This window comes from Hemicordylus capensis, chromosome 2, assembly GCF_027244095.1.
Source record: "Hemicordylus capensis ecotype Gifberg chromosome 2, rHemCap1.1.pri, whole genome shotgun sequence".
Classification (NCBI taxonomy): Eukaryota; Metazoa; Chordata; class Lepidosauria; order Squamata; family Cordylidae; genus Hemicordylus; species Hemicordylus capensis.
In genome coordinates, this window is record NC_069658.1 from 382,182,959 (window position 1) to 382,197,345 (window position 14,387).

At 46.6% G+C, this 14,387-nt stretch overlaps 1 protein-coding gene across 2 annotated transcripts; it reads right to left on the reverse strand.

The window, feature by feature from the left end:
- Window positions 1-1,535: 1,535 nt before the first annotated feature.
- Window positions 1,536-5,141, reverse strand: RNF222 (ring finger protein 222). Of its 2 annotated transcripts, none has more exons than XM_053302627.1 (2): window positions 5,064-5,141; window positions 1,536-2,613 (listed from the first exon to the last, which is right to left on the reverse strand). In XM_053302627.1, exons 1-2 carry the CDS (start codon window positions 5,095-5,097, stop codon window positions 1,919-1,921), a joined length of 729 nt encoding a protein of 242 aa, XP_053158602.1. In that variant the 5' UTR covers window positions 5,098-5,141; the 3' UTR covers window positions 1,536-1,918. The 2 variants fall into 2 exon arrangements, with proteins under 2 accessions (XP_053158602.1, XP_053158603.1); XM_053302628.1 differs by lacking the exon at window positions 5,064-5,141 and adding an exon at window positions 4,977-5,040.
- Between the last annotated feature and the right edge of the window lie 9,246 nt (window positions 5,142-14,387).

The window sequence follows — 14,387 nt, forward strand, 5'->3', positions numbered from 1 at the left end:
CTGCATCCCGGCCAGAGTTATATCTCACCTTGGTGCTTTCCAGACTAGCTGCTGGAACAACAGCAAAATGCCTCCGTTCAGGCAAGTCACACTGAAAATGTAAACAGCAGGGGGAGCAGTCTTATAGCAACTAACAATCCAGAAAAAACAGCAACTTCTTTATGCGGGATATAGATGTCCTAGCTCTATATCACAGCGATTACATTCGAGACAAGGCATTGGAAATACGAATGGCACCCTGCTGTCCGCGTAGGGACTGCGGTGTCACAACACAGGAAGTGTGGAAGCACACTTCCGAGATACGTCCTGACCCTGTTGTAGGGTCTAGTCTGGAAAGCGCCCTGGGGATGGAGCCATAGCTAAGTGGTAGAACCTCTGCTTTGCATGCAGAAAGTGCCATGTTCAATCCCTGGTATCTCCAGGTAGGACTGGGAAAGACTCTTGCCTGAAACCTGAGAGAGCTTCTGCCAGTCAGTGTAAAGTCAGACAGTACTGAGCTAAATGGACCAATATTCAGACTCAGCATAAGGAAACTTCCTATGTGCCTATGTACCTGGACTACCCTGTTCAGTAAGCGCAGGAATCTGTCCCTACCCTGTAACAATGCAGCTATCTCTGATGTGGAGGATGAAAAGCCTTCTGTGCAGACCAACGGAATAGAAGAGCGGGACTTTGCCTGGATCGAAAGGGAACATCAGATTCCCTTGATGACAGAACTACCCAGGGTACCTTTAGCTTGTCTGAAAAAGTGATGGCTTATGTAATTACTGTGATACTGAAGTGTCCAGCTACATGTCCCTGTCCTCTTTACCAAGTCTGGCTGGGCTTACTGGGGCTGGCCTCAGAGCAGGGACATGACGGGGGTTGAGTGTCACCCTGTGCCTCCTCCATCCCAGGCTGCTTCCTCCTTGTGTCTGCCCCTCTCCAGGGGCCCCTGACACTCACCACCAGACAGCCTCTCATCCCTGGCTGACTCCTTATATGCCTCCTCACAGGCTATGCATCGCCTGCCCCCAATTATGGGGCCAACGCCCCTCTTTATTCCCTGTAATTGTCTCCCCTTTACAGCTGCTGACAATGCACCTCCCCCTCCTCCCTCTTCCTGCTCAGACCCCCTCCATTCGGGAGGCGTGCTGCTGATGTTATCCTCGCACCTTCCCATTCAGCTCTTTCAGGGCTCTGCCCCTCCTCCGCTGGAATGGAGTCCCTGCCCATTGGGGCTGTCTTTCCTCTGCTTCTCCCTGGCTGCTACTCCTCCCTGTCTCCTCAGGCCCCCTCACCACTCATCCTCGGTGGGGGTGGGGGGGAATGGCAGCTGGCCATGATGGACATGAAGTAAGAGGTGGGATTACACTCAGCAAACAGGAAGCATTTCTTTACATATTCTCACCTCCTCCCCAAAAGTTCATGTTGCCTCCAGAGGTGGCTAGAATATTGAGTTCAATATGGGAACACAGATTCAAGTTCATGATCAGCTGTGAAACTCATTGGCCAGCCTTATGAAATATTGCTGTGCAGTCTCTCAGCCTGCCCTACGTATAACTTCAGAGGAGTGTTGTGAAGCCATAATACTGCTCCTTGGGGGAAAGCTAGAATATGCATGCAAATAAATAAAAATATAAGTGATCATAAAAAGTTTAGACCCTTTCTGTAGGTGACCTCTCTTGCTTCTCCGAGCCATGCCTGAGGTGCTATCAACCCTGTAAAAGTAAGACTGACACAGATACAATTTTTTGCAATTCTCAGTTTCCTCCAAGGATCTCCCATCTGTCTGGACCGTGCAAATCTTTAGGTTTCCATATTGTGGAAGTGGCAAAGGACTGATCCTTGTTCATAAGGCAGCTTTATGTGGGAGATGAGAAGATCCTGCACATTAAGTCCATAGGCAAATCCATCCACCATGTTCATTCATTCCTTTTCACAACAGCCAGGGGACCACAGCCCCCAACAGAGCAACAGTGGAGACAAGTAAAATGGCCAGCATAATGGGCGACTGGAAGCAGCCCATTCCTAAAGAGCTCTGGGATCTTGTTGCTCCTAGAGCTTCCATGTTGCCTTCTTGAGCCACAATAACATAGTTCTCTCCCATCAAAGGCATGCCACACTGACTGATAATGAAGATCTGGGATCCCTGCTCAAAGCCACCAGGCTGCACCATCGGGTTCATTCGAGGGCAGCCGCACACACTCTGGGGGCTGTCATAGCCATGCAACGGGATCAGGACATGGCCAGGCACCACCAACGTGTTTGCTGGCTCCAGGGACATTCCACAGGGCAGTGAGGCGGGTGAAAGTGGTAACTCCTGAGCCTGAGGGGTTGGGGCTGGCTTGGAAGGCCAGCAGGCCCTCTTCCTGCAGAGCAAAGTCACAAAGCGACAGATGGGGCATATGAGGCTGTTCGGGAGCCGGCCATTTTCCTGTGATGCCATCAGACACTTGACCAGACAGTCATGGCAAAAGGTGTGCCCACAGCTCAGCATCCGGCGCGATACTTTTGGAGACCGAAATGTCTCATAGCATACAGGACACTCAGCTGAGGTGGCAGGAGGAGTTTCCTTGCTGATTTTGCTCTCAGACATCCCTGTCTTCTGGATCACACGCTGTACCCAACTGGCTGAAAAGTAAAGCACATGAGTGTTGATAACAAATCACTTCATAGTGAAGTGAGTGCAGATGGATAAAGAATAATGGCTGTGGACGCAGCTTGTGAACTTTGAAGAGAGAAAGTGGAGCTCCTTTTAATTTAGACTACATTTTAAAAGCTTGGAAAACTATGAACACAATTTTAGATTAGACCAGGGCTGCACAACCTCTGGACCTCCAGATGTTGTTATTTATTTTATTTTTTTATTATTAAAAAATTTTATATAACCCTTCCAAAAGGCTCAGGAGTTGGAGTACAAATCCTATCATCCCCGACTATTGACCACTGTGGAAGCAGATGATAGGAGTTGTAGTCTAACAACAGCTGGAGGGCCGAAGTTGTGCAGCCTTAGATTAGACTAATGGAGGCAGGACTAATAAACTGTGTTATAACACTATGGATCAAGCCCTAAATCAGGAGTAAGAAACATGTGTCTCCCCCGAACTACTACTCCCATCTGATCCGGGTGTATTAAATGGTGACTAGGAGTAATGGGAATTGTAGTTCAGTAACTTCTGAAGAGCCACATATTGCCTACCCTTGCCCTAAATCAGGGCTGATCAACTTCAGCCCTCTTGCAGATGTTGGCCTACAACTCCCATAATCCCTGGCTATTGGTCACAGTGGCTGGGGATTATGGGAGTTGTCCAAAAACACCTGGTGGGGGGGCCTAAGTTGAGCTGGCCTGCTCTAAATGATGTAAACATAATGGCTGACATTCAGTGTAGCATTATTAATGTTCATAACACTGTGCTGCAGGGATGCTGTTCCCTTCAAAGGCAATGTAGGGGTTTTGCAAAATGGGCAGTTGTGTAAGCAGTGCTACTGCAGATTTCTCCATTCAGGACAATGGGGAAATTGAAGTGCTGCTTGAGCAACTCCTGCTTTATGCAACCATGATGCAGCCTTTGAAGAGAGCAGCAGCCCGACAGCGCAGTGTTATGGACATGGTACACTGCACTGCATGCCAGCCACTAATAAGAGAAGTTTATAATTTTCCCTTTTGAACGTCAAGCCTTTAAAACAGTTACATTTTCAAGTACTTCCCCACAAGCAAGAGGACCAGAAAAATGAGCTTTAAAGAGAGAAAGTGGAGCTTCTTGTAATTTAGGCTACATAAACAAACTTGAAAAATTATGAACACAATTTCAAAGTATTTATTTATTTTAAAATTATAGCCCATCTTATTGTTGAGGGGTGTGAAGAGATACATTTAAAATCCTCACACAGCAGAGTATGCTCTGGTGGTAAAGAGGTTTAGACCAAGAGATTATCTGGAGAGACTAGGTTGAGTTAAAAAATAAAAACAAATAAAGATGTATTAAGAAACAGATCACATACTAAGAGGGAGAGAAAGAGCAACAATCACAAACAGGCACTAGCCTTCAACAACAACTGAACAATTCTAACTGACTCTAAGACCACCTTGGTACACAACGGCAAAACGTGTGTCCACCAGACCAGCAGTTTGCCTCCATTCCCCCGGCATGCTCCCAGACAATTGTGATCTGTGGTCTGGGAGACTACAAAGGGGGAGGAACTGGCTGCACTAGCTTCCTCCTTCACATGAAAGAAAGCCACAGCAGCCAATTCAGTAAGAGAGAGGGAGGAGCTTGCACAAACTGGAGGACATGGCAGCAGCATCTGGATGACACAATGTTGCCTTCAAACCTGAGGTTTTGGCAGCGAAACTCGAAACAAACCAAAAGTTCAGATTCAGGTCTGGGGTCAAAAACTGACCCGTGGGTCAGTGACAAAACCACAGGTTCAGGCATTCAGACAACCACAATCTTGAACCTCTGGCACATTTGCCTCCACTTTGCTGTTATGTCCGAAGGTGGCCAAAGACAGACCTAAACATCTTATCATGCCTTTAGTGGACAAAAGAGGTTATGAGCAATGCTTTAGAATTCTCAGTTCAACACTTATCCACATTCAAGGTGGCTGAAAATCCATAAACAGAACACTACAATTAGACATTAAACACAATAGCAAAGCCATTTACAGAGCAAAATCATGTATAGTCCTCAAACAACATGAGGAGCTGATTGCATTTAATCCATCAAGGCATTATATTACATCAATAGATGATGTGTTACACAGAGATGTATTGATCAACAGATTTGAAGATATGTCTCAGCCATGGAGATCATCTGAAACACACATTATTTTCTATGGGCTGGTCTAGGACCCGAACAAAGCAAAGGAAATAATATGATTTTCTCAGGTTCCAGAGTTTCCCCCCACCAAATGCCCTTCCACCGTCCTGCCACCTCCATCTTGCGTTCTCACTAAATAGCCCTCTTCTGCCACCTTACTCCTAAATGCCATACCTTCCCAAAGCCTGTGACCAGCCACCTCTCCATGCAGTCAGCGTTCCTGTGTCTGACCTTCCCCGGCACACAATGAATAAGTCCTACCTATATAACCAGGGGCGTCTGCTGGGTGGATCATACTATATCCATGCCTTTGCCTTGCGTCAGTCTTTAAGAAGAGCAGGCAAGCAGGTGGGTGGTTCCCAAGGAGTGAATGTGGAAGAACTTGTTTATGAGTTAAAGATTTCTCCTTCCAGATTTAGAACTTGGGGAGGAGTCACCAGAATCGTGTTTGAATCATCCAGTGCTTTGAAACCACATGAATCTCTTTCTGTGTCATGCTGTGCATAGAAATTGTGTGGTCTCCCTATCAGATGAGATACTGAAACTCAGGTGTAGGCCTACTTTGCCAAAATTTCACCATCTCACCCTTCCTGTGATTTGCTTGAGAGCTGGTCAGAAGAAGCTGCTACTCTGACAAGTAAAAGGAGAGCTGGCATACTGCTTCTAACCCCAAGGACATCTACAATAACATTCTCAACCGAGCCCCCACCAGCGGCCAGGTGAGTGGCAGAGGAGATTCCCCGCCGCAGGGGCTGCTGGGCGGCACGGAGCACCAGCTCCATTTACACTTAAAGAAGCCTCCCGCCACCCCGCTGGAGATGCGTTCACGGCCTGTGCCTGTCCTCAACAACAGAATAATATGGTCTACCTGACCATGAAAACAGTTTGGAAACTTCTCTTGGTCCAGAACGGAGCTGCTCAACTTTGGCCCTCCTGCAGATGTTGGCCTGATTGATTGATTGATTGATTGATTGATTAAGTGCCGTAAAGTAGGTGTCGACTCTTAGCGACCACATAGATGGATTCTCTCCAGGATGATCTGTCTTCAACTTGGCCTTTAAGGTCTCACAGTGGTGCGTTCATTGCTGTCGTAATCGAGTCCATCCACCTTGCTGCTGGTCGTCCTCTTCTTTTCTTTTCTTCAACTTTCCCCAGCACTATGGACGTCTCAAGTAGCTGGGTCTTTGCATAATCTGTCCAAAGTTTGATAGTTTGAGCCTGGTCATTTGTGCCTCGAGGGAAAATTCTGGATTGATTTGTGCTATGATCCATTTGTTTGTTTTCTTGGCTGTCCATGGTATCCTCAAAAGTCTTCTCTGGCACCAAAGTTCAAAAGCATCAATAGTTTTTCTGTCTTGGTTCTTCAAAGTCTACCTTTCACATCCATAGAGTGTCACTGGAAAAACCATTGTCCAGACTATGCAAATCTTTGGCCTACAATTCCCATAATCCCTATCCATTGGCCACTATAGCTGGGGATTATGGGAGTTGTAGTTCAAAAACAGCTGGGGGGCCTAAGCTGAGCAGGCCTGGTCTAGAATGTGCTTGCTCAACTGTTGCCTGGAATTAAACATCAAAGGCATGTAATATCACTATTGAAGGAGCACCACTGTGCTTACCAATGCATTTCAGTTCAAAGTGCTCGATTTTACATGGATAGCACAATCCTGTGCATGTTTACTCCAAAGTAATGCTCACTGCGTTAAATAGGATGCAACCTAAGGATTGCAGCCTTAAACCCCTAAATGGTCTAGGCCTGGGCTATCTCCAGCAGTTCTTCCTCCTATGTGAACCCCTCAACATGAGGCCTTGTACTGGATATCCCTTCCACCTGAGATTAGGGTGGTATCTACTAAGGACATGACCAACTCCATCTTTCTCTTGTTCAAGAAAAATGGAGGGGATACCATTTGGTCAGAACAGTGCTAAATGCACCTGTGCTAAGGACTGAACTTGCAAGTAGTGGGAATGGAGTGAAGGAAAAAATACACAACTCAATCCAAAAAATGAAATAGATGAAATCAAAGAAGGAGAAAACAGCAGCAACAGTACAGCAATAGTGGCTTCAACACTGCAGAGCTCCCTGCTCTTTCTTCATCAGAGCATGCATGCTTGTTCCATGAATGTGAAGAGTCCATCAATATTCTTTGCAAATATATAGAGCTTCCGAGGCTCTTAAGAACCACATTCACATTGTAAAACGCTTCCCCCATCATTCCCAGTGTGGGGAGCATCCTACAGCAATAGCATAATTCTTGAGCCATGGAGATTCAGCATGTTTGCAAAAAGCATCAACAGGCTCTCCACACTCACAAACCCAGCACATGCACCCCACTGATGGAAGAGAGGGGGCTGCACAGTATCTAAGCCACTAATAATACTAAACAACCTTGTTTTGCAATATTTATATCCTGCCACTATATAATTTATTTTCAAAGGGGCTTAACAAGGTGGTTAAAAAATACCCAGCGTAAAACATCAACATCAATAAAATATCACAATTAAAACAATCACAAAAATGTATATAAGAAGAGACTTGGGAACAACATAAATAAATCATTTAAAAGTACAAATGCAGCAACAAGCAATAATCAAAATCCTGCTGAACAAATGGGTCTTAAATGCCTGCCTATACACAAGTAGGGAAAGAGCCTGGTGGATTTCCTGAGGAAGGGTGTTCCACGATGTAGGTACCACCAGTGAAAAACCCCTGTCCCTTGCCACTGTGTTTCTGGCAGTGATGGGACACAGACCAGGGTTTCTGAAGACAGGCTTAAGGACTGGGTAGGTTCATATAAGAGAAAGTCTTTTCTATAGCATTGTAGAGTGTTCAGAGTCATTGGTCCAGTTCAGGCCATCTAACAAAATGAATTTTTGGATCAAGAATGAGGCTGTTCACATGAGCAGCCCAACCCGGATTTGCATAGCCCTACCACCTAATGGCACAGCAGGGAAGCAACCTGCCTAGATAGCAGGAGGCTGTTGGTTCAAATTCCCGCTGGTGTGTTTTCCAAAATATGGAAGACTCCTATATTGGGCAGCAGCGATATAGGAAGATGCTGAAAGGCATCATCTCATACTGCTCAGGAGATGGCAATGGTAAACCCCTCCTGTATTCTACCAAGAAAACCTCATGGCTCCGTGGATGCCAGGAATTGACACTCAATGGCACAACCAACCAACCCACCCCAAGTAGGGCTGCTTGTGCTGAGTGATAGGATTGGGACTGATCCTGGTGCTACCCTACTAGATAGCCTGAAGCTTTTCCTCAGGTTATTACCGAGGTAGAAGGGTCAAGCACACCCTTTCTGCCCTGGTACCTGGTCATGTGCCTACTTGGGCTGCAGCCCAAGCAGACACAGAGTTGGTCACCTAGAGCACCCGGCTTGCAGAGAAATCTCCCAGCGCACCATGCTCCTCGCACAGTGCATTGTGGGATTTATGGAGGCCAGGCTGCGTTTCCCTGGCCTCCAGATCGCCACATATCTCCCAGAAGTGCCACTCGTGTGTGCGGAGCTGCCAATAAGCCTACATACACCACCTAAAGATGTATATATCAGGTGGTATATAAATATGACAAATAAACAAACAAACAAACACACACACACACACACGGGTCATGGGGGGGCAGGGTGGAGGTGAGATCCTGCCTTCCTTAATGAGTGAGAAAAGAACTATAAGTCTGTGTGCCTGGCTAAATGGAATGGCTCTGGGCATGATAAATCAGTTTCCTGTGATATCCAAATTGGGAAACTATGGTTTAATCTGTCAAAGCCTAGCTGTGTTTGTTCCAGATTCAAGACTAGGTGTTCAAACCTTGAATATACATGACTCTTAGAAGAACATGCTAGCTGTTATGGTTTACCTATTTTATTGTGACAAGAAATATATACAAAGTGTTCCCAAATGTGCCTGTTACATTTATTCAGTACAGGTGAAACTTGGAAAATTAGAATATCGTGCAAAAGTCCATTAATTCAGTAATGCAAATTAAAAGGTGAAACTGATATATGAGACAGACGCATTACATGCAAAGCGAGATAAGTCAAGCCTTAATTTGTTATAATTGTGATGATCATGGCGTACAGCTCATGAAAACCCCAAATCCACAATCTCAGAAAATTAGAATATTACATGGAACCAAGAAGACAAGGATTGAAGAATAGAACAATATCGGACCTCTGGAAAGTATAAGCATGCATATGTATTCAGTACTTGGTTTGGGCCCCTTTTGCAGCAATTACTGCCTCAATGCGGCATGGCATGGATGCTATCAGCCTGTGGCACTGATGAGGTATTATGGAAGACCAGGATGCTTCATTAGCGGCCTTCAGCAATTCTGCATTGTTTGGTCTCGTGTCTCTCATCCTTCTCTTGGCAATGCCCCATAGATTCTCTATGGGGTCAGGTCAGGCAAGTTTGCTGGCCAATCAAGCACAGTACACTGTATACTTTTCAGAGGTCCGATATTGTTCTATTCTTCAATCCTTGACTTATTGGTTCCATGTAATATTCTAATTTTCTGAGATTGTGGATTTGGGGTTTTCATGAGCTGTACGCCATGATCATCACAATTATAACAAATTAAGGCTTGACTTATCTCGCTTTGCATGTAATGCGTCTGTCTCATATATCAGTTTCACCTTTTAATTTGCATTACTGAAATTAATGGACTTTTGCACGATATTCTAATTTTCCGAGTTTCACCTGTATATATTTATCTTTTATCTCATGAACATAGCTTCTAACAGATTCCTAACCAAAAGATGTAATAATCCATCCTCCATCCTCATCCCAAGTCTCAATCACCAAAATAACTCACCCCAAAATAACTCACCCCAAATCCCAATAGTGTTCCCCCCTCCAAAAAAAAATTCCACTCTCCAAGCATTCTCCTCCCCCCTCCCTCTTACTTCAACATTCCAAGGCTCTCCACATGAGTAGCGTAGAGAGCCTAAGAGGGCTCCGCAGAGAGAGCGGGCTTGACCTGCTCTCCTTTGGAGACAAGCAGGCAGCTCACCCTGGGCAGCAAGGGCGTAGCAAGGTTGGAGTGGGCCCAGAGACAATATTTTAAAATGCCCCCCCCCCACTGAAGCTCAGCTCATGAAGTAAAGAAATCTTAAATGAGGCAGAATAGTGGTAACAAAAAGCATATGCCACAATAGAACATCATCCTAAATTATTATTTTTCAAGGTTTTGTAAATTGTGGACAATGCAAGTCATTTAATGGTACTAAAGAAAGACATGCTGTTCTGGTAGCTCCAGGTCTTAACACTCACATCAGTTTTGGAGGGTGAATACAACTGAAGGAAGCCCAGGCGTGTACACGGCTGGGGGAGTCAGTCATGTGACTTGCCTCGGGGGGGCCCAAGGCAGTGGGCCCCCAGACAACTGTCTCCCCTTGCCCTATTATAGTTACACCCCTGCTGGGCAGCTAGATCAGCCACCCACACAGAGCCCGTTGGGGCAGTGGGGATCAGGGACCTCTTGGCCCCCAAGAGTCCCAGAATGCCCCGCACAAGAGTGCAGAGCATTCTGGGGAGGCCCCCCCCATGCAAGGAGGCTTGTTGTAGCCTCCCAGTCACGGGTATCCTCGTGAATTGCCACAGCACGGAGCCACACTACCGTGGCACACAATCGGGGTTAGCCCGCTCCGCTAACTTGGTTGTGGGGGAGGAATTAATCAGGCTTGCCACCAGGAGCGACATGGCTCCCGGCGGTTCACATGCGTACTGGAAACAGGGCTGGGCTCCTTTAGCCCAGTTTCTAGTGCGCGTAAGAATAGCCTCTCCCAGGGTTGGAGCCACCTTTGGGCCAACAGGTTCAAAGAACCCAGGCCGAGCCCAATCAGAGGCCGTGCCTCGCGGCCCCAACACACACACCCTGCCTGCGTCTGACCTCAGACGTGGGGGTGCTGGTTTAGCTCCCGAGCAAGGGCCGCACAGCCCCTTCAGGAGCTAAACTAAGGCTGGCTCTGCATTCACAGCACCAGCCAGGAGCGGCTCTTCCCTGCCAGGGAAGAGCCACTCTTGGCTATGCTGTGAACGCAGCACCAGCCTAAGTAGCTCCTGAAGGGGCCGCACAGCCCCTCCAGGAGTTAAAAAGTAGCCAGGCAGGGAAGAGCCACTCCTGGCTGCACTGCGAAAAGTTTAGCTCCCGAAGGGGCCACACAGCCCATTCTGGAGTTGAACTCCGACTCCCAAACGGAGCCTCAAGGGTATGTTCAGGATCCAGACCACCACCACCTTCGCGTCTGACGTCAGGCGTGGGGGGCGGGGTCAGCGGGGCCGCCGCCGCACATGGGCCACCGGCGGTCAGGCTCCGCGCCTAGCCTCTCCCTGTTCCAAACAATCCTCACCCACTCCCATCCAGACACGCTTCAGACCCAAGTTCACTACAGATCCTTCCCTTCCAACCAAGCGATCAAGCCACAGATTACTTCCGGCTTGTTATCCTGATTTGTACAGAGCACTTAATCCATAGTTTCCCAGTTTAGACATTATGAGGTATGTGCAAGAAGAGGGGGTGCATGGGCTCATCGCTTCTTCCTTACTCGTTCTCCATAGTATTGTGGAGTCTCTGAACTGGGCCATTCTCTTCTAGTAAACCTTACAAAACCCCATGAAGTAGGTCGGCATTATTATTCCCATATTGCATCCGGAAAGGTGAAAGGTTGCCGCACTCCCCGAGTCACTTAACTGAATTAATGGCAGCGAGAAGATTTGAATGGGAGGCTTCCTGGTTCATAGTGCAGGCTCTTAGCTATTCTGCTGCAGTGGCTGTATAGCTGGGCCATGCCACCTCTCCTAGATACACAGTAAGAACAAGCAACAGGGAAGCTGAGGCCTTGAATAAGGAAAAGGAATTGTTAAAAGGTGGGAGGAATCTACCCTCAAGCCCAGCCTTTTCTACATCCTGTACACAGCAGTGACCTTCTTGCCACTACTGCAACCGCTGAAAGGGCTTCCAGCTAAATGACTCAGAAATGAATGATGATTCCTTCATGTGCTTTCTAGAGACAGTTCCTGTTTCCTGGAATTTTCCCCCCGGTAAATGGAAGCACTGCCTCTATTTGGTCCCTGTTTTTGCCTTTTCAGGATCCCTTTCCCAAGAACACTGTAATGCACACATGCACTAAAGCTGCAGTTCCTGAGGTTTCAGACCCCTCTTCCAAGTCTCTAGAACCTAAATCTCTGAATAGACAAGATATGGTAGTTCCTTTTCATTTTTCCAGTTATAAGCAGCATGGGATGGGGACAAAGTGGGTCAGAAGGAAGGGTGTTAAAGGAGGAAGGGGTTAAAATCTTCTGAGTCATTTCCCCAAAATCTCACCCCCTTCCCCACAAGCAGCTTTTTTTCTGCAGGGGAAAATACAGGTAAACCGCCTCTCCCCCAGTGCTATAGTCCAACCCAATCTTCCACTTACAGCTCCTGTTAACTTCTAAAAATGCCAGGGGAGATCTGATCATGGACCTCTCTTTCTCTGTCTCATCTAGTTTGGCCCTGAGTGAAGTACTATGGCATCATTTCCCTCAGGACCAAACTACTACAACTACTATTTAATTAACACTTTTCAACAACAAAAAATTATCAAAGCAGTTTACACAGAAAGAGAATAGTAATAAAAGTAGTAGTAAGATGGTAGTTCTCTATCCCCAAAGGGCACAGAATCTGCCCCCTATGCGCGCGCGCACACACACACCTCTATATGTATACACTTGAGCGATAGGGAGGAACTGGCTCAGGGAGAAAGGGTTTTTAAAAAATCTCTCCCTGAGTCATGGTTCCAGTTCCGATTGGGAGGTCCACAGCTACTTATAGTATTGCAAGAATCTGAAAGGAATTGAGATGCATTCTTATTGTTCTTTTATTACATCTTGTTGGTTCTAAGTTCTCAATGAGGCTGTAAACCTGGGGCTGGCCTGTATTGAACTGGGGGTTCACTGGATGGAATGCTCCCAAAAGGCAGGGTGGTGGGCATTTCTACACTTAGGGCCAAACAACATGGAGCACAGGAGAATTGTGACTGGATTTCCCAATTTGTGTGTGTGTGTGTGTGTGTGTGTTAGTTACAGGAAAGAGCTCCAATTTTTTATTGGCTGGGGAAAGGGGAATTACCCTTTCCCCCTTGCACCATTTTATCTATCTTAGTTGCCCCCACAGCTGCTATTTGCCTTATTGGGGGAAAAACATATAGGTACCTTTACCTACTGCTGTTTTTTAAAATAGTAATATCAGGAGATCCAATTTTGCTCCTCCATGCAAAATAGGTCCAGTACACGCAGAGACAAGTTGTTTTAGTAAGAACTAATCTGCCTATTTTCCTTTCTCTATCACTACAACTAGACTAAATTTGGTCCAAATCGATTAGGCAGTTCACAAGTTACTTGTGCCTCAAGCATTCAGGTGCCCGCCATCTTGAATTGGTGCAGATGACATCATCACAAACTATAAGTCTGAGGTGTCCCTATGTGTCCATACAACTGTACCAATTTAGTCCAAATCAGTTCCCACTTGTACCTTAAACATTCATATGTCTGCCATCTTGAATCAGGGTGGATGACATCATTACAAACTATGCCCTTGAGGTGTCCCCATGTGTCCCTACACCTGTCACAAATCTGGTTCAAATAGGTTAGGCAATTCACAAGTTAGCCCAACTGCAGCTCAAACGTCCACGTGTCCACCATCTTGAACTGGGATGGATGACAGGATCACAAACCATGCCATTGAGGTGTCCCTGTGTGTCACTCGCTACAACCAAACCAAAATTGGTTCGAATCATTTAGGTGGTCCAAAAGTTAGCCCTCTTGTGCCTCAAACATTCACACATCCATCATCTTGAATTGGGGTGGATGACATCATCACAAACTATGCCACTGAGGCATCCCTATGTGTCTCTACAGCTCTCACAAATTTGGTTCAAATTGGTTACATGGTTCACAAGTTAGCCCACTTGCACCTCAAAAGTTTATGTGTCCACTCGTCTTGCATTAGGGTGGATGACATCATCACAGACTATGCCATTGAGGTGTCCCTATGTCGTGGACAAGTTGCTTGGAAAGCTGCAGCCTACCACCTGCCCTCTGGATCCTTGCCCAATATGAATTATACTATCTGGCAGGAAGGCTGTTGTAGAGGGCCTGGCAGAGATTATAAATGCTTCTCTGAGGGGGGGGCAGGATGCCTCCTTGTCTTAAGGAGGCAATCATTAGACCACTTCTGAAGAAGCCTGCCTTGGATACCTCAGAGTTAAGCTCCTACAGGCCTGACTTGAAACTTCCATGGCTGGGCAAGGGGATTGAGAAGGTGGTGGCCTCCCAACTCGAGGCAGTCTTGGAGGAAACTGATTATCTAGACCCATTTCAAACTGGCTTTGGGGTGGGCTATGGGGTGGACACTGCCTTGGTCAACATGATGGATGATCTCCAATTGGGAATTGACAGAAGGAATGTGACTCTGTTGGTCCTTTTGGATCTCTTAGCGGCTTTCAATACTATTGACCATAGTATTCTTCTGGAATGTCTAAGGGGATTGGGAGTGGGAAGCACTGCTTTGCTTAATCCCACTCCTTTGCTTGGTCC

What these genes read in the sequence shown, in the direction of transcription:
- RNF222 (XM_053302627.1), bottom strand. Translation starts at nt 5,097, where the DNA reads ATGATCCACCCAGCAGACGCCCCTGGTTATATAG. An exon ending in AGACGCCCCTGGTTATATAG is followed by an intron (nt 2,614 to 5,063) that starts GTAGGACTTATT and finishes TTTACTTTTCAG; the next exon opens with CCAGTTGGGTACAGCGTGTG.